General features: G+C 47.1%; 1 protein-coding gene across 2 annotated transcripts; it reads left to right on the top strand.

Annotated features, from left to right (window-relative positions):
- The first annotated feature begins 349 nt into the window (after positions 1 to 349).
- On the top strand, positions 350 to 24064 carry pafah1b2 (platelet-activating factor acetylhydrolase 1b, catalytic subunit 2). 2 transcript variants are annotated; one of them, XM_070893134.1, is made up of 7 exons: positions 350 to 484; positions 2343 to 2426; positions 13571 to 13770; positions 17238 to 17327; positions 20292 to 20408; positions 20669 to 20791; positions 22329 to 24064. In XM_070893134.1, the coding sequence occupies exons 3-7, from the start codon at positions 13690 to 13692 to the stop codon at positions 22605 to 22607; spliced, it is 690 nt and encodes a 229-aa protein (XP_070749235.1). In that variant the 5' UTR covers positions 350 to 484; positions 2343 to 2426; positions 13571 to 13689; the 3' UTR covers positions 22608 to 24064. The 2 variants fall into 2 exon arrangements, with proteins under 2 accessions (XP_070749235.1, XP_070749236.1); XM_070893135.1 differs by lacking the exon at positions 350 to 484 and adding an exon at positions 544 to 862.
- Positions 24065 to 25832: the final 1768 nt, after the last annotated feature.

Below are 25832 nucleotides of genomic sequence, written 5' to 3'. Positions count from 1 at the left end.
GCCACTGAGCAAAAATGGGGGGGGGGGGAAACTTTCTACAAAATAAGCTCTTATTTACATATAACTTCACAAAATTTCCAATTCGCAGGATACATAATCACAGCTGGACACAGTAACAGTCGGTTGCAGATAAACCCTTTTGCTTTCCGCTTTCCTGAAACAAGGCACAAGTGTTCAGTCGCTGACATTGACAGGTCCTGCTGTGATTGACAGCCGGCCTGGACCAACCCGGAAGTCGGATGCAAAGCAACCGGTGAGCTGACTGGCGGAGGAGTGGGGGCCCCCGCCTGCAGCCAATAGGGAGAGGGTGGAGGGGGCGGGACTTCTGCTGGCTGATTGACAGGGGCAGGCGGAAGTTGGTGGAATGCTGGAGTTGCAAAGGGAGATTGGATACATTTGTTGCAAGAGCAGGAAAAGCCCCAGGAAAATAGGAGCTTGGAGTGGACACAGAGGGGGACCAGCCTTTGCAACTGGCCCAGTGCAGGTACCTATCCATGCATCTCTGATTCTTGCAGGGCTTTCTCACACCCTTTCCCAAATATGTCTTTGCAATTCTGGCAAATACCTGCTGCCAATGGCCTGTAAATACAGGATGCACATTCCAATTTTTGTGGCATTGTAAGGGTTCCCACCTCTCCCCTGTTTCTCAGTCTCTCCTCTTTCCCCCCCCCCAAAAAAAAAACCTGTCGACATTTCCTCATCAGCATCCCTGCCTCTGGTGCAGACTGTGGCTGGCTTGTGAGCAAACCCATTTCAGAAATAAAAACTGATGCTGGATGCAAAGAATGCATGTCTGCAGGTACAGTTAGCAAAGGAGCAGCCACCGAAATTACACATTTTGTGTCTCTTATTGTTTTCTTTGGTGAGGAAGCCTTCGTTTTTGTTCTAAATTCTGAAATGATGATTGCTGGAACTGTGTGTGTGTGTGTATTTTGGGAAATAATCTGTCTTGCCCAAGTGTGACCACAGCATGGTAGGTGTGGAGCATTGGAAAACGTCACACTGGAGCAGCACTGAGGCTGGGTCTTGGGCATATTGTTGGGCCAGAGTGCGGGGAACTTTGCATCTGTGCCGCACCTGATCTGAGTGTGCTTGATAGCGATTCTAACTGGTTACAGTGGGGAAGTATTCATTCCCCCAGCAATGACATTCTTTATGTTCATGAGGCCAACTTGTATTTATATAATGCCTTTTTAACGTAGTTAAATTTCCCAAGACTTTTTGCAGCAGTGTTGTAAAACAATATTTAACACTGAGCTGCATAAGGAGATATTAGGGCAGATGACCAAAAGCCTTTCAGGACCACTGGACGTCTCAAAGCACTTTACAGCCATTGAAGTACTTTCGGAGTGTAGTCACTGTTGTAATGTAGAAATGCGGCAGCCAACTTGCGCACAGCAAGCTCCCACAAATAGCAATGTGATAATGACCAGATAATCTGTAATTTTGTTATGATTGAGGGATAAATATTTCAGGAGGGAGTTCCAGAGCTTGGGGCCTAAGCAATGGAAGGCACGGCCACCGATGATTGAGCGATTATCATTGGGGATGCTCAAGAGGGCAGAATTAGAGGAGCACAGATATCTTGGGGTTGTGGGGCTGGAGGAGATTACAGATAGGGGCGAGACCATGAAAGAATTTGTAAACAAAGGTGAGAATTTAAAATAAAAAATATTAATTTTATAGGTGAAAGTTCAAAATGGTGTATGTTTTAATTTCTGTATTATTGCTTTTGTTTGGGAATAAATTATATTTATGCTACCTGTTTCAAGGTCTGATGGAATCTAATGTAAGATTGGATCGTGTGCTCACTGGTACTGTTAATGTGGATGAGTGCTCTTGAAATTTGTCTCTCCATTTGTTTCATCCTCTTTGGAACAGAGGAGGCTGAGGGGAGACCTTATTGAAGTGTATAACATTATGAGGGGCCTAGATAGAGTGGATAGGAAGGACCTATTCCCCTTAGCAGAGGGGTCAACAACCAGGGGGCATAGATTTAAAGTAATTGGTCGGAGGTTTAGAGGGGATTTGAGGGGGATAAAAATTCACCCAGAGGGTGTTGGGGGTCTGGAACTCACTGCCTGAAAGGGTGGTAGAGGCAGAAACCCTCACCACATTTAAAAAGTGCTTGGATGTGCACTTGAAGTGCCGTAACCTACAGAGCTACGGACCAAGAGCTGGAAAGTGCGATTAGGCTGGGTAGCTCTTGTCGGGCGGCACGGACACGATGGGCCGAAATAGCCGCCTTCCGTGCTGTAAATTTCTATGATTAAGACTCCAATTAAATATGAAACTTTTAATAGTGACTATTTTTTTTCTCTTTCTGTACTTTGTTTAAACAGTGGGATCATCAGGAGGGGGCTGGTGAGCCTGATCAGGGTGACGGAGCTGGATTAACATCAACACAGATCATCATTAACCCTGGGGTAATTCAACAATCTGTGTCATTTCAACTCTACTCGGCTTCTATGCATTGGCAGGCAGTGTACCTTCCCTCAGGCAGGTCCCGTGAGATCAGAAACATTAAGCGTCTAAAATTTTCATAAAATAAAAAAAAGAAAGACTTTGAATTTATAAAGCACCTTTCACAACTACCGGACATCTCAAAGCGCTTTACAGCCAAATAAATAATTTTTGGAGTGTAGTCGCTGTTGTAATGTGGGAAACGCGGTAGCCAGTTTACACAAGCAAGCTCCCACAAACAGCAATGTGATAATGATCAGATAATCTCTTTTTTTTTTTTGTTATGTTGATTGAGGGATAAATATTGGCCCAGGACACCAGGGATAATTCCCCTGCTCTTCTTCGAAATGGTACCATGGGATCTTTTACATGCCCCTGAGAGAGCAGACGGGGCCTCGGTTTAACAACTAATACAAAAGCAATATACTGCGGATGCTGGAATCTGAAATAAAAACAGAAAATGCAGGAAATCTGTGGAGAGAAACAGAGTTAACGTTTCAGGTCCATGACCTTTCGTGAGTTCTGACGAAGGGACATCGACCTGAAACGTTAACTCTGTTTCTCTCTCCACACATGCTGCCTGACCCGCTGAGATTTCCAGCATTTTCTGCTTTAATGACCTCGGTTTAACATCTCATCCGAAAGACGGGGTATGGGGTAAAGATAAATGAAATACATTTTTTTGTAAAGGTCCTGGTTTAATTCTATGGACCATTAGAATAAATCGAATGTCCCGCTCGAGGACTCGGAGATTCAGGTCTGTCACGCTTGTGCGGGTATGCTGACAACTCTCGTCATCTGCTTTAGTCTTTAATTGAGAGCCCTTGGGGAAGGCCCAAGACCCGCGGTGCAGGGCAGCTCTCAGGTCGAAGAGAGTCAGCGAGAAAACCCGAGTCAATCCAAGCCGAGCATGGTTTTGAGAAGCCCTGAAGACTATGTGGAAGGACTGAGAGGAGGCACGGTAGTCCACGGGTTTGAGGTCCCGAGAGATCCCGTTAGAGGAAGAGACCATCTGAGGAGTTTTCATTTCAATGCAGTGAGGATGGCGATCGTGGGGCTAATTTCCAACTTCACTCTCTGGACACTAAAGCATGGTGTGGGTCGCTCGTCCTTTTTAGAACCTGCCCAATTTTCACTTTTAATGATTTTAAATAGAACTGAGAATTGGTTTGTTGTATACTTGAAAGCAATCATCTCTGCCAGTCGACCACCTAAACTATGGTGCTGAATATGACCCCCTATATCTCCTCTTCATAATTTCTATTCTTAGGTGTGAGAGTGACTGAATTTGGCAAAAATCAGGCGTTTAATAGAATGTACAGCACAGAAACAGGCCATTCAGCTCAACTGGTTCATGCTCCACGCGAGCCTCCCCCCACCTTACCCCATCTCATCCTATCAGCTTATAGAAACATAGAAACATAGAAAATAGGTGCAGGAGCAGGCCATTCAGCCCTTCTAGCCTGCACCGCCATTCAATGAGTTCATGGCTGAACATGAAACTTCAGTACCCCCTTCCTGCTTTTTCGCCATAACCCTTGATCCCCCGAGTAGTAAGGACTTCATCTAACTCCCTTTTGAATATATTTAGTGAATTGGCCTCAACTACTTTCTGTGGTAGAGAATTCCACAGGTTCACCACTCTCTGGGTGAAGAAGTTTCTCCTCATCTCGGTCCTAAATGGCTTACCCCTTATCCTCAGACTGTGACCCCTGGTTCTGGACTTCCCCAACATTGGGAACATTCTTTCTGCATCTAACCTGTCTAAACCCGTCAGAATTTTAAACGTTTCTATGAGGTCCCCTCTCATTCTTCTGAACTCCAGTGAATACAATCCCAATTGATCCAATCTTTCTTGATAGGTCAGTCCCGCCATCCCGGGAATCAGTCTGGTGAACCTTCGCTGCACTCCCTCAATAGCAAGAATGTCCTTCCTCAAGTTAGGAGACCAAAACTGTACACAATACTCCAGGTGTGGCCTCACCAAGGCCCTGTACAACTGTAGCAACACCTCCCTGCCCCTGTATTCAAATCCCCTCGCTATGAAGGCCAACATGCCATTTGCTTTCTTAACCGCCTGCTGTACCTGCATGCCAACCTTCAATGACTGATGTACCATGACACCCAGGTCTCGTTGCACCTTCCCTTTTCCTAATCTGTCACCATTCAGATAATAGTCTGTCTCTCTGTTTTTACCACCAAAGTGGATAACCTCACATTTATCCACATTATACTTCATCTGCCATGCATTTGCCCACTCACCTAACCTATCCAAGTCACTCTGCAGCCTAATAGCATCCTCCTCGCAGCTCACACTGCCACCCAACTTAGTATCATCCGCAAATTTGGAGATACTGCATTTAATCCCCTCGTCTAAATCATTAATGTACAATGTAAACAGCTGGGGCCCCAGCACAGAACCTTGCGGCACTCCACTAGTCACTGCCTGCCATTCTGAAAAGTACCCGTTTACTCCTACTCTTTGCTTCCTGTCTGACAACCAGTTCTCAATCCACGTCAGCACACTACCCCCAATCCCATGTGCTTTAACTTTGCACATTAATCTCTTGTGTGGGACCTTGTCGAAAGCCTTCTGAAAGTCCAAATATACCACATCAACTGGTTCTCCTTTGTCCACTTTACTGGAAACATCCTCAAAAAATTCCAGAAGATTTGTCAAGCATGATTTCCCTTTCACAAATCCATGCTGACTTGGACCTATCATGTCACCATTTTCCAGATACACTGCTATGACATCCTTAATAATTGATTCCATCATTTTACCCACTACTGAGGTCAGGCTGACCGGTCTATAATTCCCTGTTTTCTCTCTCCCTCCTTTTTTAAAAAGTGGGGTTACATTGGCTACCCTCCACTCCATAGGAACTGATCCAGAGTCAATGGAATGTTGGAAAATGACTGTCAATGCATCCGCTATTTCCAAGGCCACCTCCTTAAGTACTCTAGGATGCAGTCCATCAGGCCCTGGGGATTTATCGGCCTTCAATCCCATCAATTTCCCCAACACAATTTCCCGACTAATAAAGATTTCCCTCAGTTCCTCTTCCTTACTAGACCCTCTGACCCCTTTTATATCCTTCTATTCCTTTCTTCCTCATGTGTTTATCTGGCTTCCCCTTGAATGCATCTGTGCTATTCGCCTCAACCACTCCCTGTGGCAGCGAGTGCCACATTCTCCCCACTCTCTGGGTAACGGAGTTTCTCCTGAATTCCCACTTGGATTTATTTGTGATTATCTTGTATTAATGACCCCGAACTCTGGACTCGCACACAAGTGGAAACATCTTCTCTATGTCTTCCCGTGAATATTGTGTACAGTTCTGGTCTCCTAATCTGAGGAAGGACATTCTTGCGATTTGAGGGAGTTCAGCGAAGGTTCACCAGACTGATTCCCGGGGTGGCAGGACTGAGATATGACGAAAGACGGCATCGACTAGGCTTATATTCACTGGTATTTAAGAGAATGAGAGGGAATCTCATAGAAACATATAAAATTCTGACGGGGTTCAGACAGGTTAGATGCAGGAAGAATGTTCCCGATGTTGGGGAAGCCCAGAACCAGGGGTCACAGTCTACGGATAAGGGGTAAGCCATTTAGGACCGAGATGAGGAGAAAGTTCTTCACTCCGAGAATTGTGAACCTGTGGAATTCTCTACCACAGAAAGTTGTTGAGGCCAGTTCGTTAGATGTATTCAAAAGGGAGTTGGATGTGGCCCTTATGGCTAAAGGGATCAAGGGGTATGGAGAGAAAGCAGGAATGGAGTACTGAGGTTGCATGATCAGCCATGATCATATTGAATGGTGGTGCAGGCTCGAAGGGCACCTACTCCTGCACCTATTTTCTATGTTTCTATGTTTACCCTGTCAAACTCCATCATTTTAGAGACCTCTATCAGGTCACCCCTGAGCCTTCTCTTTTTTTTTTATATATATATATCTAGGGGAGCCAGTTCAGTTTTTCCTGATCGTTGTAAGCTCTCAGTTCTGGTATCATCCTATATATGTGTGGGCGGTTTAACTAAATCTCGGCGCTAACTTGATGCCGAAACTAACGCTAGTGATAAATGGGCGTTATTTTCCATTTTTGGGGAAAATGAGTGATAAATGGGCGTTATTTTCCATTTTTGGGGAAAATGAGTGATAAATGGACGTTATTTTCCATTTTTGGGGAAAATGAGTGATAAATGGGCGTTATTTTCCATTTTTGGGGAAAATGAGTGATAAATGGACGTTATTTTCCATTTTTGGGGAAAATGAGTGATAAATGGGCGTTATTTTCCATTTTTGGGGAAAATGAGTGATAAATGGACGTTATTTTCCATTTTTGGGGAAAATGAGTGATAAATGGACGTTATTTTCCATTTTTGGGGAAAATGAGTGATAAATGGGCGTTATTTTCCATTTTTGGGGAAAATGAGTGATAAATGGACGTTATTTTCCATTTTTGGGGAAAATGGGTGATAAATGGGCGTTGTGCTTCATCTCAATGGTTAAATGGGCGGTAGCGAGGCGAAACTAATGGAAAGTCCAGCTCTATATCTTTTTTTGGAGACCAGGACTGTGCACAGTACTCCAAGTGTGATGTTGGTATGCCCAGTGTATTAACACTTTTCCTGAAAGAATCACATTAGCACACATCCCACTCATTGTTCAAGACTGAAGGTGCAAAAATAAGAGTGCATGAATTTGTTAGTGCAGGTGAACAGATGGTAGCTTTTCCAGTTTAGCATTTTAATTTTAAATCCTTGGCTGCAGCAGCGATTTGTGCATCAGTGCAGATGCTGCAGCAAGGGAGGGGTTGCGAGATGGATGAATCCAGCGTGCTTGGATGGTGTTCAGGGTTGTAGGCCACTGCACAGTACAGCTCATTGAAGTGAACATAAGAAATAGGAGCAGGAGTCGGCCATTCGGTCCCTCGAGCCTGCTCCGCCATTCAATAAGATCATAGCCGAACTTTGACCTCAACTCCACTTTCCTGCCCGATCTCCATATCCCTTGATTTTCCCTACAGTCCAAAAATCTATCTATCTATCTCAGCCTTGAATATACCCAACAACTCAGCATCCACAGCCCTCTGGGGCAGAGAATTCCAAAGATTCACAACCCTTTGAGTGAAGAAATTCCTCCTCATCTCAGTCTTAAATGGCCGACCCCTTATCCTGCGACTGTGCCCCCTAGTTCTAGGCTCCCCAGCCCGGGGGGAAACGACTTCTCAGCATCTACCCTGTCAATCCCCCTCAGAAACTTGTATATTTCAGTGAGATCACCTCTCATTCATCTAAACCCCAGAGAACATAGGCCCGAGTACTCAGTCTCTCCTCATAGGACAACCCTCTTGTCCCAGGAATCAATCCACTGAACCTTTGTTGCACCGCCTCGAAGGCAAGTGTGTCCTTGGGTACAGAGACCAAAACTATACACAGTACTGCAGGCGTGGCCTTGTACAATTGTAATATTCTTTTATATACTTCCTTACTCTTGTATTCTAACCCCCTAGCAATAAACTGCCTCTCTCAATGTCTTGTAGCTCTTGAAAATTGAGAATCCACACTCTGTAAAAAGCACCAACCAAAACCTGTTGTTATTAGCATTGCCTGATTTTAAATGTGCGTGTATATTGAGTGAAACATTTGATGGGGATGCGATGAATTTTCCAATGATTATGCAATTTAAAAGGTATGAAATCAGCGTGCGATAAAGTCTTGGGCTGAGAGAGGATGCTGATTCAAGCTCCTGATCTCCTCCGTAATTGATTGAAAGCTGTGGCGATGCCACCAGGAGGGAGGTGCTGAGTGGTGTGGGTGTGCCCGGGTGTGCAGGTGCGTGCGCTGTGTGTGCCACTTAAAATATTGTATGGAGTCACCCCTCATAGCGCCTTCGAGCAGCTCGATCATGGCCCCCTAATCTAGGTCTTTTTTAAGGTAATTATTTCCCCCATTTTCTCGCGGGCAGTAGTACACTCCGTCACCCGCTATCATCAAGTTCCCAATTTTTAATGTGTGTCCTTGTTGGTGTGGGGCAAATTCAGGGGGTGGGGTGGGTGGTGAGAGGAGATGAGGGACTTGACTTATGAGGAAAGGTTGAGGAGGTTGGGCCTCTACTCATTGGAATTCAGAAGAATGAGAGGTGATCTTATCAAAATGTATAAGATTATGAGGGGGCTTGACAAGGTGGATGCAGAGAGGATGTTTCCACTGATGGGGGAGACTAGAACTAGAGGGCACGATCTTAGAATAAGGGGCCGCACATTTAAAACCGAGATGAGGAGAAATTTCTTCTCTCTGAGGGTTGTAAATCTGTGGAATTCGCTGCCTCAGAGATCTGTGGAAGCCGGGACATTGAATAAATTTAAGACACAGATAGACAGTTTCTTAACTGATAAGGGAATAAGGGGTTATGGGGAGCGGAAAGGGAAGTGGACCTGAGTCCATGATCAGATCAGCCATAATCGTATTAAATGGCGGAGCAGGCTCGAGGGGCAGTATGGCCTACTCCTGCTCCTATTTCTTATGTTCTTATAGGAGGCGCATGCAGCGCTCGAACTGCCCACAAGGAGGTGTCTGAGAGCCATGCCTGTTCCATGTTTTATTTTTCTTCCACTTTCTCCTCTATTTGTAGGAGGTGACGCCTCCAGGTAGCTTCGTCACAGTGTAAGCTCACTGTGGGAGAGTTGCTTGTGTCCTTCATCCTATCTCTCTGCTGCAGAACTAATGCAATTCGCCCGTGTAAAGTTTCAGTGATTCCTGCGGGTTAAATAGCCCAAGAATGAGTGCATTGTTTCAACAATAAGTCAATTGTCAGACCAAAGCAAGAGGCGGATACAAGACCGAGCATCTTGCTGATATTTGTATAAACTGAAACATTTTGTTAGGAAAGCTTTAAATTCAATGCAGAATATCATTAAGCCATAAACAACCCTCCTCATAAGAACATACAAAATAGAAGCAGGTGTAGGCCAGTACGATCATGGCTGATCCGATCATGGACTCAGCTCCACTTCCCTGCCCGCTCCCCGTAACCCTTTATTCCCATGTCGCTCAAAAATTTGTCTATCTTCGCCTTAAATATATTCAATGGCCCAGCCTCCACAGCTCTCTGGGGCAGAGAATTCCATAGATTTACAACCCTCAGAGAGGAGAAATATCTCAGTTTTAAATGGGCGGCCCCTTATTCTGAGGCTATGTCCCCTAGTTTTAGTTTCCCCTATGAGTTGAAATATTCTCTCTGCATCCACCTTGTCGAGCCCCCTCATTATCTCATACGTTTCAATAAGATTACCCCTCATTCTTCTGAACTCCAATGTGTATAGGCCCAACCTACCTTCATAAGTCAACCCCCTCATCTCCGGAATCAACCTAGTGAACCTTCTTTGAACTGCTTCCAATGCGAGTATACCCTTCCTTAAATACGGAGACCAAAGCTCATGGGATGTTTGTTTAAGTGCATAGTTGGCACTGGGACTTTGCTAAAACCACATTGGTTGTCTGAAATTGGCCACTGGAACTTGTGATAAGCACAACAGTATAGAATTTGCCTTTCTAAATTTGGGCTGTGTCTGTGGGTGGTGACTGGAGGTTGCAGCACTCCCTTGTGGTGGGAAGAGCAATTTCAGGCGACGAATTGCGTGTGGTGCACAAGAACCAGACTGGGCTGGATGCCTCAATGGGACTGGGACTTGGGTTGAAATCTGGCCCGGGTTGATGGGATGGAAGGCCACTTTGCTTGTTGGCTGTGAGGGCCCTGTGTAAAGTGAGTTTCGACACTCTCGGGCTGCAATGCGTGGCTCAGTGGGTAGCACTCTCGCCTCTGAGTCAGTGCTGAGGGAGCGCTGCACTGTCGGAGGTGCCGTCTTTGGGATGAGACGTTAAACCGAGGTCCCGTCTGCTCTCGCGGGTGAGTTATCCCCGGTGTCATGGCCAATATTTATCCCCTCCATCAACATAACACAAAAAACAGATTATCTGGTCATTATCACATTGCTGTTTGTGGGAGCTTGCTGTGCGCAAATTGGCTGCCATGTTTCCTACATTACAACAGCGACTATACTCAAAGTACTTCATTGGCTGTACAGTGCTTTCAGACGTCCGGTGGGCATGAAAAGCGCTATATAAATGCAAGTCTTTTTTTTTAGGCGCCCAGTTCTAGCGGTCCCGAATTTGAGGTTCTCGCTGCAGACGCCACAAATGGGAAACATCACCCGGGTGCAGTAATGGACTCTGCTCTGAGTCGTGCATTGTTGGGGCAGTGTAGAATTTTACTCCATGTTCACTCACGTAGCTGACCTGGGAGTCTATGACGCTGACCACACCCACGTACCTAAAATGGGAGTGTTTCATTTCCCAGCAACAACATTCGCACCAACATATTCATCGTTAAAGTGTATTGACGTAAGTGCGAATAGTCAGCTGGTCCACACACAACTTTGTGGCAGCTTATCACAATCGCCACGATAGACGGTATCGTCTGTAACGGAGGCAGACATTGAATCATAGATGTTTATGGCACAGAAGGAGGCCATGTGGCCCATCGCCGGCCGACAAAGAGCTATCCAGCTTAATCCCACTTTCCAGCTCTTGGTCCGTAGCCCTGTAGGTTACAGCACTTGAGGGGCACATCCAAGTACTTTTTAAATGCGATGAGGGTTTCTGCCTCTACCACCCTTTCAGGCAGTGAGTTCCAGACCCCCACCACCCTCTGGAAGGACAGACGCACCAACGTTAGCGTCCTCGACCAGGCCAACATCCCCATCATTGAAGCACTGACCACACTTGATCAACTCCGCTGGGCAGGCCACATTGTCTGCATGCCATACACGAGATCCCAAAGCAAGCGCTCTCTTTGGTACTCCTACACGGCAAACAAGCCAAGGGTGGGCAGAGGAAACGCTGCAGGGACACCCTTAAAGCCTCCCTTATAAAGTGCGACATCACCACAGACACCTGGGAGTCCCCGGCCAAAGACCACCCTAAGTGGAGGAAGTGCATCCGGGAGGGCGCTGAGCTCCTCGAGTCTCATCGTCGAGAGCATGCAGAAATCAAGCGCAGGCAGCGGAAAGTGCGTGCGGCAAACCAGACTCCCCACCCACCCCTTCCCTCAACGACTGTCTGTCCCACCTGTGACAGGGACTGTGGTTCCCGTATTGGACTGTTTAGCCACCTAAGGACTCACTTTAAGAGCGGAAGCAAGTCTTCCTCGACTCCGAGGGGCTGCCTATGATGCTGATGACCCCCTTGCTGATTTATGGTCTCTGCCATTCCTCCGTGCTGGAGTGCATTTGAGGGGCAGTGAGTACCTGAGTTTGACTAACCTGTCATAACCCAGTGCGCCCAAATAACGTGCCTCATGGTGGAGGTGAGGCGGAGGGACTGAACGTGACTTTCTTTTTTCTTGACTGGTTTCAGCATTTTTGGGTTTTTTTCTCTTTCCTCTGCCCCCAATATTTTCTCTTCAATTATTCTTTGTAATTTCCCCTCTCTCTGCCCCACCTCCCTCTAGCCCTCGTTTTCATTTTTCCTCTTTGCTGCACCTTGACGTTTTTCTGGCCGGAGTTTATTGCAGACCTTGCCTCTTCCGCCAGGAAAATCTAAGACTTTGACGGAGGCCGACGCCCAATGGCGGTAAATCTGCTGGAGCGTCCCCGGGGTCCTAGTGTCCGGTGCTGTTCAATAAAAGTGCAAGGAGGCGGGATAATTGGTAGCCTTGTTGAAGGTGTCAACTGCAGGGCACCTAGAGAGGATCTCCCTGCTAAGTTGGACTTTTCCAACGATGGCCTTTTTGAAATTCTGCAGGGGTTTTTAAAAAAAAAAAAAAATGTTTTTCACATCTGCGATTGGTGATGTCTTTCACCAAATGCTTGTTGGAACATTTCTGGAATGTGGTGTCAGAGGGAGTGTAGCAGGGCGGATGGGGAAAGGTGGTTGACCCAAGAGTTGGGGCATGGGGGCGCTGCTCCGACTGGTGGCAGAGTCCGTGATTCTGTTCTCGGTGTGTACGTATCGGCGAGAGACTCTGGAGGGAAGTGATCGGGGCCCAGGAGAGGCGTAAGTTCGGGGCCAGGGGCCCAGGTGCAGCACGGGCCCAGCCCACACTGCAATATGTGTGCGCGCACTCGGTCCGTGCAGCAAAGCTGGTCTCTAGTCGTCTTGGGTAATCCTTGCCACTGGATAAAGGCCAAGCTCTGTCAAGCCCGTGTGGTGGCTGGTGTGCTCACAGGCATCTTCCACCCTTCAGGATGTAGTTCAGGACCTGGAATATTGGGTCCTTCATTGAAACACCTTTGAACTCATCCTTTTTTGGCGTGGAAGCAAGTCATCCCCGTTTCGAGGGACTGCCTATGATGATGATGGTGCGTGTGTATAAATGATCTGCACTTCGGTGAAGCACAATTTTGGAATTTTCTGATGATCCGAGAGCAGGAGGTTTGACGGGATGACGTACACACAAAAGCAAAATACTGCGGACGCTGAAACTCTCAAATGAAAGCAGAAAATGCTGGAGTTACTCAGCGGGTCGGGCAGCATCTGTGGAGAGTGAGAGAGAGTTAACGTTCCCGGTCGATGACCCTTCGTCAGAACTGGAAGAAGTTCGAGATCTAACAGTTTATAAGCAAGTGCAGCGGCAGGAAAAAGAGGAGTGGGGAGGGGAAGGAGAGAACAAATGGGGAAGGTCTGTGATAGGGTGGAGGGCAGAACTTAATAGGAGCAGGAGTAGGCCATCTGGCTCCTTGAGCCTGCTCCGCCATTCAATAAGGTCATATCTGATCTGATCCTGGCCTCAACTCCACTTCCCCGCCCGCTCCCCATAACCCTTGACTCCCTTATCGTTCAAGAATTTGTCTCTCACCACTTTAAATGACCCAGGAGTGATTAAATGACAAAAGGGATGATGATGCAAGGGGGTTGGTAATAGGACAATAAAGAAATGAAAGATGGGTCCAGCGGAGGTGTAAATGGAATCAGCCGAATCATTGCCAGCAGTTGTTGTCCGAGAGAATGGGGGCAATGTTTATGATCTGAAGCTGTTGAACTCGATTGTTGAAGAGGGAAAGCTGCTTTTTGTCATTTTATTTCTTGTCTCCTTTTCAAGACCCGTTTTCACCCGAGGAGCGCGAACCACACCGGCTTTGAGTGCTGGTTCCACATCCGAGCCTCTCTTCCCTACTTCATTCCCGGCGTTCACCTTTGGAAACCAGCTCTGGGGCGACGATGAGCCAAGAGGGTTTTAACTCCGCCGCGGTCCCACTCTGCGCAGAGGACGTCCAGGGAGACAATCGCTGGAAGGCGCAGGTAAGGATGGCCACAGCAGGCTGTCGGGATAGCTGGTCCCTGCACACCGCCAGGTCTGTCCGCCACACATTAGCAGTTACAAGACTTTCACATGCTTTCGACCGCTGGATTCCTGGCAGTATTAAATTCATCCCCCACCCCAACTTCCAAAACAGCAACAGTGACTAATTTAAAAGCAGCTCTTGCAACTGATCTGTCTCCAGGCATCTGTCCATTCGGAGGTGAGTCAAAGTAGCCTCGTTTGACTCTTCCATTCCCGCCCCTCCCTATGCAACGATGCTGAGTCTTTGCTCAGTGCCTTTGCACAGCTGAGACCTGCAAACTAAGCAACTTTTTAAAAAATTCATTCACGGGATGTGGGCATCGCTGGCAAGGCTGGTATTTATTGTCCATCCCTAATTGCCCCTCGAGAAGGTGGTGGTGAGCTGCCTTCTTGAGCCGCTGCAGTCCGTGTGGTGAAGGTGCTCCCACAGTGCTGTTAGGGAGGGAGTTCCAGGATTGTGACCCAGCGACGATGAAGGAACGGCCGATATATTTCCAAGTCAGAGTGATGTGAGACTTGGAGGTGGCGGTGTTCCCATGCGTCTGCTGCCCATGTCCTTCTAGGCGGTAGGGGTCGCTGGTTTGGGAGGTGCTGTCGAAGAAGCCTTGGCGAGTTGCTGCAGTGCATCTTGTCGATGGTGCACACTGCAGCCAGGGGGCGCCGGTGGTGGAGGGAGTGAGTGTTGAAGGTGATGGATGGGGTGCAGATCAAGCGGGCTGCTTTGTCGTGGTTGATGTCGAGCTCCTCGAGTATTGTTGGAGCTACACTCATCCAGGCAAGTGGAGAGTATTCCATCACACTCCTGACTTGTGCCTTGTAGATGGTAGAAAGGCTTTGGGGAGTCAGGAAGTGAGACATTGGTAGTTTGAACTTTGAGCCCCATCAATCTCTCCCAAGTATCAACATGCAGCACAATACCACACTTCAGAGTTGTAGATGTTTTAAAATAAAGTAATTTGTTTATTTTTTTTGAAAAACCAAAGAGCAGCAGTTAAAGCTTGATTGGTTGTGAAAGGCGCTATATAAATCCGAGTTCATTCTTTCTGATGTAACATCATTCCCCATGGTAGAATGCAATTTTTGGTGCCCGTCTAATAAGTAAATTCCATAAAGGATTACCCAGGATATACGGCACAGAAACAGGCCATTCGGCCCAACCAGTCCATGCCGACGTTTATGCTCCCCTCTTTCCTCATCTAAATCTATCAGCGTAACCCTCTATTCCCTTCTCCCTCATATGTTTGTCTAGCTGTCCCTTAAATGCATCAATACTATCGCTTTAACCACTCCCCGTGGTAGCAGGTTCCAAATTCTCACCACTCCTTGGGTAAAGATATTTCTTCTGAATTCCCCATTGGATTTCTTGTTGACTGTCTTATATTGATGGCCTCTAGTTATGCTCTTCCCCACAAGTGGAAACACTCTCTCTGTATCCACTATCAAAACATTATGTAATTTTAAAGAACTCTATTAGGTCACCCCACAGCCTTCTCCTTTCAAGAGAAAAGAGACCCAGCCTGTTAATTCTTTCCTGATATATATATATATATATACTCTCGCATTTCTGGTATCATCCTTGTAAATCTTCTCTGCACCCTCTCCAGTGCCTCTATATAGTATTTGTGACTGGGATCAGATCTCCATGTAGGGGCTACTCAGAAGTGCAGCCATATACCTGATCTCCGAGAGTAATTCTTCACCATTTTCATGTTCTATCAAGTGAAGCTCCTCAGTTGGGTGATGACTGAGCGTGTTGTTCTTGGGACACCCGGCTGGAGTACTGCGTGCAGTTCTGGTCACCACATTACAGGAAAGATGTGCTTGCACTAGAAAGAGTACAGAGGAGATTTACAAGAATGTTGCCTGGACTGGAGAATTTTGGCTATGAGGAAAGATTGGAGAAGCTGGGTCTGTTTTCTCTGGAACAGAGGAGGCTGAGGGAAGACCTTTATTGAGGTGTATAAAATTATGAGGGGCCTAGATAGAGTGGATAGGAAGGACCTGGTTGCCTTGGCAGAGGAGTCAACAACCAGGGGGGGGGGAAGAGGTTTAGAGGATATGAGGGGAAATTTCTTCACCCAGAGGGTGGTGGGGGTCTGGAACTCTCTGCCTGAAAGGGTGGTAGAGGCAGAAACCCTCACCACATTTAAAAAGTACTTGAATGCGCACTTGAAGTGCCGTAACCTACAGGAGCTGGAAGGTGGGATCAGGCTGGGTAGCTCTTGGTCAGCCATGAGCCGAAATGGTCTCCTTCCGTGCTGTAAGTTTCTATGATTGAGTAAGCAGCCAGGAGTAGTGATTGTGAAGCTGCACCCTCCGACCTCCCCACCTAGTGAGGAATTATAGCACCACCTACACCGTTGAGGGTTGCTGATTAAACCCGCCCTCTATCCCCAAACCCCCTCCCACAAACTGCGCTGCCTTCTGCGTGGCCTGCCTTCCCCCAATGCCCATTCAAACTTGTGCACGTGCGTGGTGCCTGCGATGGAAAAGCCGGCGGGCATCCTACGTGGGACCTTGCAGGTGACTGCTCGGCGGGAACATTGGCCAGCAGAGCTAATTGCAATGAATCGCAACACTTATACCTTCACCCTTGGCCTCGGAGGGTTCAGAAAGAAAGAAAGAGACTTGCATTTATATAGCGCCTTTCACGACCACCGGATTTCTCAAAGTGCTTTGCAGCCAGTGAAGTACGTTTGGAGTGTAGTCACTGTTGTAATGTGGAAAATGCGGCAGCCAATTTGCGCACAGCAAGCTCCCACAAACAGCGATATGATGATGACCAGATAATCTGATCTAGTTATGTTGATTGAGGGATAAATGTTGGCCCCAGGACACCGGAGATAACTCTCCTGCTCTTCTTTGAAATAGTGATCTTTTACATCCACCTGAGAGAGCAGACGGGACCTCGGTTAAACATCTCATCCGAAAGACGGCACCTCCGACAGTGCAGCGCTCCCTCAGCACTGCACTGGAGTGTCAGCCTAGATTTTTTTTTAGTGCTCTGGAGTGGGACTTGAACCCACAACTTTCTGACTCCGAGGCGAGGGTGCTGCCCACTGAGCCACAGTTGACACTGGTTTACAGTGAGATGAACGTGGCTTGCCGTGATTCAGTTTTCTTTGGGCACCAATGTAAGATAAAATTGCCCTTCATGCCAACCGTAATACAGAGGTTTATAGGATGTCGTGTGGGATGTACAAATCCATCCCTTTCTCCAAAAGTCAGTCATTCTCTTGAACACACCGGAGAACCTCCCTCCACCCCCTACAAATGGGAACACCCAAAACTGACCTGGGATAGATTGCTTTTGAAGAGATAAAAGCAGGCTACCCCACAGTGTCCAGCGCGTTTATCTGAAGTCCTCTTGATGCTGTGTTGAGCGGGATGAGTGCAGGTTTCAATGAGATTTTTACACTTGCAGCACAACCGATTTGTCTTGGATTGCAAGGACAAAGAACCTGATGTCCTTTTTGTTGGGGATTCCATGGTGCAGCTTCTGCAGCAGTACGAGGTAAGCGAGCTCTCCAATGTCCTTTACCGCTCAAAATGGCAGCAACGCTGCCTTTTTTTGCTTCCGTTTAGTTCTCGGGATGTGGCAAGGCCGTCATTTGTTGCTTTTCCGCGGCTCTCCCGAGAAGGTAGTTGTATAATTGAGTGTTTCGCTCGGCCACTTCAGAGGGCAGTTGAGAGTCAACCTTGTATAGGCGGCAGGACATTCCCTAAAGGGTATTGGTGGCCCAGTTGGGTTTTTATGACTATCTGACTGCTTCATGGGCACTTTTACTGGTACTAGATTTTTTATTTCCAGATTTGTTTGTTTTTTTAAACTGAGTTCAAATTCTCGAACTGCCACGGTGGGAATTTAACTTGAGTTCGCTGGACAAGGGCAGGGAGGTTGTGCTTGAACTATATAAAACACGAGTTAGGCCACAGCTAGAGTACAGCGTACAGTTCTGGTCACCACATTACAGGAAAGATGTGATTGCACTAGAGAGGGTACAGAGGAGATTTACGAGGATGTTGCCAGGACTGGAGAATTTTAGCTATGAGGAAAGATTGGATAGGCTGGGGTTGTTTTCTTTGGACCAGAGGAGGCTGAGGGGAGACTTTATTGAGGTGTATAAAATTATGAGGGGCCTAGATAGAATGGATAGGAAGGACCTGCTTCCCTTAGCAGAGGGGCCAACAACCAGTGGACATAGATTTAAAGTAATTGGTAGAAGATTTGAGGAGAATTCTTTTCACCCAGAGGGTGGTGGGGGTCTGGAACTCACTGCCTGAAAGGGTGGTAGAGACAGAAACCCTCACCACATTTAAAAAGTACTTGAAGTGCCGTAATGTGCAGGGCTGCAAGAGCTGGAAGGTGGGAGTAAGGTGGATCGCTCTTGGTCAGCCGGCGTGGACACGATGGGTCGAATGGCCTCCTTCTGTACTATAAATTTCTATTAGCCCCAGCCTCTGGATTACTAGACTAGTAACGTAACTCCTTGCTGCACCCACGTAACCACTGCTGTTCCTGTTATGATCGGGGTCTAGGATGAACTTGCCTGTCCTCAACATGTGAATCGAGCTCATTACTGAGCATTGTGCAAGTCCTTCTGTGCACAGCGACCATCGTGACCTCCGTTCAAAGCCAATGTTGCTGTGCACTTCTGTCTCTCTCACCTACCCACATTCTACCCTATGTAAACTAAAGGTGATCCAAAACTCGGCTGCCCGTGTCCTAACTCTCACCAAGTCCTGCTCACCCTCTGCTCGCTGACCTACATTAAGCAATGCCTCAATTTCAAAATTCGCATCCTTGTTTTCAAATCCTTCCGTGGCCCTCATCCCTCCCTATCTCTGTAACCTCCTCCATTCCCCCCCCCCCCCCCGAGATATCTGCGCTCCTCTAATTCTGATCTCTGTAGCATCCCTGATTATAATCGCTCAGCCATTGGTGGCCATGCCTTCAGCTGCCAAAGCCCTAAGTTATTGAATTTGTTGCCTAAACCTCTCCGTCCCTCTACCTCTCTCCTCCAAACAGACGCTCCTTAAAACCTACCTCTTTGACCAAGCTTTTGGTCACCTACCTAATTTCTCCTTGTGTGGCTCGGTGTCAAATTTTTTAAATCTCATAATACTCCTGTGAAGTGCCTTCGGACGTTTCATTATGTTAAAGGCGCTATATAAATACATGTTGTTATACTGTCCATCAGTGTCACAGTCATGTTGTAACTTTGTATTGGAAATATGACTTTATCAGAGAAGTTCCCAAATATCTGGGGCAGGTGTGGGGGCGGGGAAGATGGTCATTATTCAGACAAGGGATTCCAGATGTTCAGGCTGGAAACTTGAGAAGAGTCTAAAAGCAAATGATATTGTTTGGAAAAGCTTTTATGGAATTTGATGAGTCGAAGCAAAGCAAGTGGGAGGGCCTATATATTGGAACGGACCATAGATTAGAAGAGGCATATGTTTAACATGATCAAAAAAGGAGTACTCCTCGTTCAAAGGGGACTGGAGAGGTTTGCTCATTCAAGCAAATTTTAATCCTTAATATACTGGACCGGCAGAACAGCTGGACACGAACCCAAAGATTTCTTGAAAAAATCCCTATGGGACCAAATGACTCAGAGGATTAGAAGGCTGTTCTTTAACTTCTGGGACCTGGGCTGAAATCCAGCCCAATTAATTGGATGAAAATCTTTCTTCTTTGATAGTTGTAAGTGCTTTGAGTTTCGGCAATCATTTCCTAAACCACCGTTCAAAGCTGCCAATAGTTTGTTCGCTAGATTGGAGAGACTGACTCCGAGATGGTAGGAATGGGGACTAAAGTGGTGATGTTCTGACCTTGGAGGTTAAGACTTCCAGAAGTTCTTTGGTTGTTGGAAGGTGTCGATGGATCTTTCTTTGCCTGTGGTGTGCCTGAACAGGATTGTTCGTTGCTGATGCCAGGTAGAAACAAAGAGTGTTTCATTCACCCTTCTCTGACGGCTCTCCCATTGGGCCACTCTCTCATGCACCGGGCAACAGCTGGAGATTGGTACAAAGCGGTGACCACGGTCTGAGTGAGGGGGACCTGGGGAGGGGAGATTTAAGCTTTATTTTTAAAGCCAGAGGAAATATTTCTCTCAATGGGTACTGAAGAATGATCTGGCAGAGGGATATTTGTATATTTTACCCCCTTCCCAAACTAGCTCCAGAATTTCCATGTACTTGTAGCATCACAGTTAAAACATTGGGAGCAATGTATTTTCCTCATTGCCCATTGAGCGAAGGAGACCCAAATGATTGATATCATTTTAACATTTGAACACTTTCATTTTTTTATCCATTTAATGACCCGACCCCATTCATTTCATGGAAGACCATATCAAAGTCAAGCTTAATCTCACTCTGGACTGGTCTTGTGTAATCTGACATAGCTTTAGGTTGATCTAAAGTCGAGCGAAGTAACCGTGAGCGATCTTGCTTGTTTGTTTTGTTTGGCTAGCTCTGGAGGGACCTGTTCTCACCACTGCATGCGCTTAACTTTGGAATTGGAGGCGATACCACAAGACATGTCTTATGGAGGCTCGAGAATGGAGAACTGGAAAACATCAAACCCAAGGTAGAGACAGAGAAATGGGTCCTACCAATTCAAAGCCATCTGCATGGCCAAGGAATTGTATTTATGAATTTAGATCCCTTTGAAATGTATTTATCCATACAAATTATATTACTTGAGCTGTTCATCTGCTTAAACTATCAGATTGAAATAATTAATGGATGTTAAGTTTGACTTTTTGGTTAGTGAGATTATTTTAATATATATGTTAACAATAACAAAGTTAAATGTGCGGGTTTAGTAAAATTCCAAACTGGTTCCAGGTGATTGTGCTCTGGGTGGGGACCAACAATCATGAACACACGGCTGAGGAAGTAGTTGGTGGGATCGAGGCCATCGTACAGCTTGTGAACACACGACAGCCTCAGGCCAAAGTGGTGGTCCTGGTAAGAGCGCATTACTTATTTTCTTTCTGTAAATAACTTGGCCTTTTATCTTTTAGTTTCCTCTCTCTCCTAGTGGGATGGTAACACATTTGTTTGCTGTATTACCGTCTTGCTCCATAAGGTGGTAGGGGAATGGGTTGGTCCACAGGGTGATGGGACAGTGGTTTGGTCCGTCAATGGGTTGGTCCACAGGGTGATGGGACAGTGGTTTGGTCCGTCAATGGGTTGGTCCACAGGGTGATGGGACAGTGGTTTGGTCCATCAATGTGTTAGTCCACAGGATGATGGGACAGTGGTTTGGTCCGTTAACGGGTTAGTCCAAGGGTGATGGGACAGTGGGTTGGTCCATTAATGGGCTAGTCCACAGGGTGATGGGACAGTGGGTTGGTCCATCAATGGGTTGGTCCACAGGGTGATGGGACAGTGGGTTGGTCAGTTAATGGGCTGTTCCACACGGTGGCAGGACGATTGTTGGTTAACCAACCAATAGAATGGTAGGACTTGGAGTTTGCGACTTTAGTATTTCCTCATAAAGCAAATTTGGGAATCACCTGGGGAAGGCACTGAGCAAAAAATGACTGCTTCTGTCTTGGAGAAACTAGGTGGGCAAATCATCTTGGACCAGTGTCCTACATCTCCTGGCAGCTGGTTATAGAACCGGTGACTTGGGAGCAGTTTAATCTTTGGTTCACTCTGCTTGGTAATGGCTTGTAGTGTCCAGGGAATCAAATAAGGGACATGGGATGGCATGTTGTAGAACTGCCAGTGTATTGCCTCCTGAAGGGTATGGGGCCTCCACAGGCATCCATGCAATCTTGGCTGTGCCGTGCGATGCCCGCCGCCTACTCACAGGGAAGGCGAAGCACCAGCCTGGCTGGCTCCAGAGCAGTGTCAATTGAGGCCCGAGAGCAATTTGTTGCCTGCTCTGTTGACTGAGATGATGTGTGGCACAGAGCGAGACCCAAGAATGCGAATAAGCCACTAAAATGAGGGTCGTCTCCAGCCTGTTCCTAGCAAGCATGAACCCATAAGCAGAGAATGAATTCACCTCCCACCCCACCGCCACCAAGGGGAGAATTAAGGTAGAATAGACTGAGCTTTACTCTAATTCTGACCTCAATGGGCCATTCCTCAGCACAAGCGTCCCAACCCTTGAACACAAATTTGCAAAAATATAGAACGGTTACAGCACAGTAGGAGGCCATTCGGCCCGTCGAGCCTGTGCCGGCTCTCTGCAGGAGCACTTCAGCCAGTCCCACTCCCCCGCCCTCTCCCCATAGCCCTACTGTTTGTTTTCCTTCAGCTACTTATCCAACTCCCTTGTGAAAGCCACGATTGAATCTGCTGCTACTGTCCTTTCAGGCAGCGCATTCCAGATCCTAACCACTCACTGCGTAAAAAAAGGTTCCCCCTCATGTTGCCTTTGGACCTTCTGCCCATCGCCTTAGATCGAGGAGGGGAGCCTTGGTCTTAAAATGGGAGGGGGGGAAATTTCTGTTTGCTGCCTTGTGCTTTACTGGTGATGCTTCTCTCTCAGGGTCTGCTGCCTCGGGGCGAGAAGCCCAATCCTTTACGAGAGAAGAACGCGCAGGTAAACCTACTCTTGAAGAGGTCCCTCCTGAAGTTCCCCAACATGCAGTTCCTAAACGTCGATGCTGAGTTTGTGCATTCCGATGGCACCATCTCCCACCATGACATGTTCGATTACTTGCACCTCACCCAAATCGGCTACGCCAAAGTCTGCAAGCCTGTCTACGAACTGCTCCTTCAACTCTTGGAGGAGACACCCGAGGAGAAGCAAGCCACCCTGGCGTGATCGTAATCCAGATCCTTAACATCCTCATCGCCACCTCTTTAAACTGGGATCTGACCAGCGCTGCATATAGAATCCTGCAACACTCCCTGCCTGGAGAGTTTGAGTAAAGGCACTTTGATTTGTTTCAATATTTGAAGTGCAGGGTTTACCTGTGAAGTGGATCCTGTATGTTCCATTGCCAAGCAGTCCGAGTGTTAGGCAACATCCGAAATACACAGTGCGGCTAACATATACGCTGTTCTTTTACTGTCATTGAGCATAATAAGGTCATTCATATTTAGCATAGTAGTATGTGTCTGCGGTAATTAGCCAATGGGTCTTGGCTCCCATTGATATTTATAGCTGATTTGAAGTAATGGGCATAAAATCCCTATTTACAGCCAACTCTCTTTTAAACATAGCGGCCACAGAAGTTAAGCGTATTGCTAGTTGTATGGTGCAGATATTCTTCTTACACAAAATGACCCATGTACAGTTCTCCCCCCCGCCCCCCACCACTAGATGTTAATAAAAGTACTTTGTAAATATGGCATTAGAGAGCTGTGGCGACCTCTAGTGGTAGTGAGAGTGTACTGCGTGCTGTAGTTTCACCATTTTGGGTTCACCTGGTGAATATGGTCGACAGTGTTGCCTACATCATATAATGTTATATGACGCTGGGTGGCTTTATGTTTTTGATTCGAAATTTTTTAATACAGCTTGTCATATTTGAACCACGCGTTTGCATGGTTGTCCACCACCATATAACACAAAATCCTGTTTTTTGCGATATATTTTCTTTGACGAGTCAGTAACCTGGCACAGTAAGTGCTTCGAGAATGGAACACAAAGGGAATCTTTATTCAGTTTTAATTGTTGTTTTAACTGTGCTCTCCCCACCGTTTTCTGTGTTTTGTTTCTCTGAACTCGTCCTGTTTGGAGTGAGTGAGCCGCCCTCTGTCTTTGACGCCTTTACGATGTGGCTAAACCTCCGCAAAGTGATTGACCACAGAACCAGGATTGTGGGTGCAGCAACGCAGTTGAGGGGCTCCCGTTACTGGCGTAAAACCTGCCACTCCCCTCCTGTGACATTTCCTTTTAATCGCCACATCACAGATACCTGGCTTCACACAGTGCAAAGGTTCCTGATAACACCCACCTGCCCTTCAGAGAATAGTAAAGCGGTTGTCACGGCCACTCAATAAATAAGCGACTGCGCCCCACGCCAAAGAAACGAGAAACGTTCCCTTGTAATTAAACGGGAGAAAGGTTTGGGTAGCGCAGAGAAAGGTAGGACTTGACCCATTGGAGTTTCCGTTCCCTCGGGACGGAAACATTTGTGTCATGTCCTGAGCCTGGGCTGAGTGCCATGGTACCTGACGCTGAACAAGGCCTGCTGCAGGCTGACCGGCCTCACTGGCTCTGGATCAGGTTCGCTGTGAAACTTGTGTCAGGAGGAGGGGCGGGGGGGCTGGGGGGGGCGGGGGGCATTGTTTATGTAACACCCTGCTGGAAATCAACTCCCGCCCAGAGTGTGTATGGGATTATTGATGTAACTTTCACCGCTGAGGGGGGTTCGAGAGTCATTTGAGGGGAAGATTCTGTTCTTTGCATTATAGTCTGGTTTAATAAATATATCAAACCTGCTTCCAGAACTAGCTTACTTGTCAGAAGCAGCTAATCCCATCTGTACCAATCTCGAAGGGTTTTTTTCCTGTTAATAAATTAACCCTATTTATCTATATTGCTGCTCCCACCAGGGAACGAGCTGTGAAAGCGGGTGGAGGCGCCCTATTCCCAGATCACCGGCTGTACCGTACTGTTGACCATTGGGCAAAGGACAAGGAATGGCAGGACGGGAGGGGGCGGAGCGAGAGGGGGGGGGGCAGAAGGGAAGAGAAAGGGAAGAGAGAGAGAGAGAGAGAGAGAGTAGAGAGAAGGGAAGGGAAGGGAAGGGAGAGTAGAGAGAAGGGAAGGGAAGGGAGAGTAGAGAGAGATAGAAATGAGTCCCTGCACAGATCGGCAATGGAGTAAACGTGGTTGGCGATGTTCCCTGGAAGCTCTCGAGTACACCCCCCTCCCCACAGCCAGCTTGCCAGCTTTTCTGAATGGTCCGTGCCACCTCTTAAAGGGGTCACGCAGTGCCAAGCAAAATGACAGGGCACATTGGTTGGGGAGGCTCTCCATGCTGGTGCCCCCAACGCATAGGATTCTCGCTGCACCCGAGTTAAAATCGCAAGAACTTCATCGTGCTGTACAGCTGACTTTCTCCTGTTTGAAACTACTTCCCTGGATCGTGCCTTTAGTGAACATTGGACTACACGCACACGCACACACACACCTGAAGAGTAAAATCCCAAACCAGCAGTCACTCTTGTACTGCTCTTCCCTGCGCTGAACCTTCATTGACCTGTGAGCTACCGATTTGCCATCAGCTGCTAATTCAGTACCATTGAACAACGTGGCTCACAAAGGGATTTGGACCAGTCCCGCGAGCCGTATTAGTTTGCCCTTGAAGTTATCTTGTCAAAGCAGGACGGAACCCACATTCTGGCTGAAGTTGGGTTAAAAAAATTATGTTTCACACCAGTAATTTCTTTCTTGCTTAACAATTATTATTTTTTGAATGTTAAATTCTCCATTTAAATCCTGATTTGGATATTGTCCTTTCAACTGGACTGAGCAACCTTGTATGGTGCGGAGCGAATTGCAGGATTCTATATGGTACTGCAGTGACGCTATCTCGCTACATCATTCCATTTTGAAGTGTGCACATCCTCAAGTATTGGCACTGGCTGTTCACTCCATTAATGCTGTGCAAATAGATACCCTGCCTGCAGTGGTGATGTGCTGATGTAATCTGTTAACCCTGCCACCTGGACCTGACACACTGCACAGGAAGGAGCTTTTTTATCCTTTTATGTTTTTGGAATTTCCAGTGCTCTCATCATCTCGCAGGTTGACTTCAGCGTACATTGTGTGAGTTACAATACTGAAGATGGTGCAATTAAGTAGGTCAGTGGGCAGTCACTGCGTGGAGTTAATCTCGCGTCTGTGTCCCCAGCACCGCTCGAGATGTTTACAGACTGGCAGAGGGAGAATGTTACAGGACTGAACTCAACAACACAGCGACAACAGGCTGGTGGCTGGCTACAGTGCAAACCAGGCTATGTACCTGATTATGGTCGCAGGCCAATCCCGTTTCCTTTTTACAGTCTGCGAGAAAAGATAATACCAGTCGAGTCC

This window comes from Pristiophorus japonicus, chromosome 11 (assembly GCF_044704955.1).
Source record: "Pristiophorus japonicus isolate sPriJap1 chromosome 11, sPriJap1.hap1, whole genome shotgun sequence".
NCBI lineage: Eukaryota > Metazoa > Chordata > Chondrichthyes > Pristiophoridae > Pristiophorus > Pristiophorus japonicus.
Note: the sequence above shows the minus strand (reverse complement) of the source record. Positions and strands in the feature narration are given on the sequence as shown.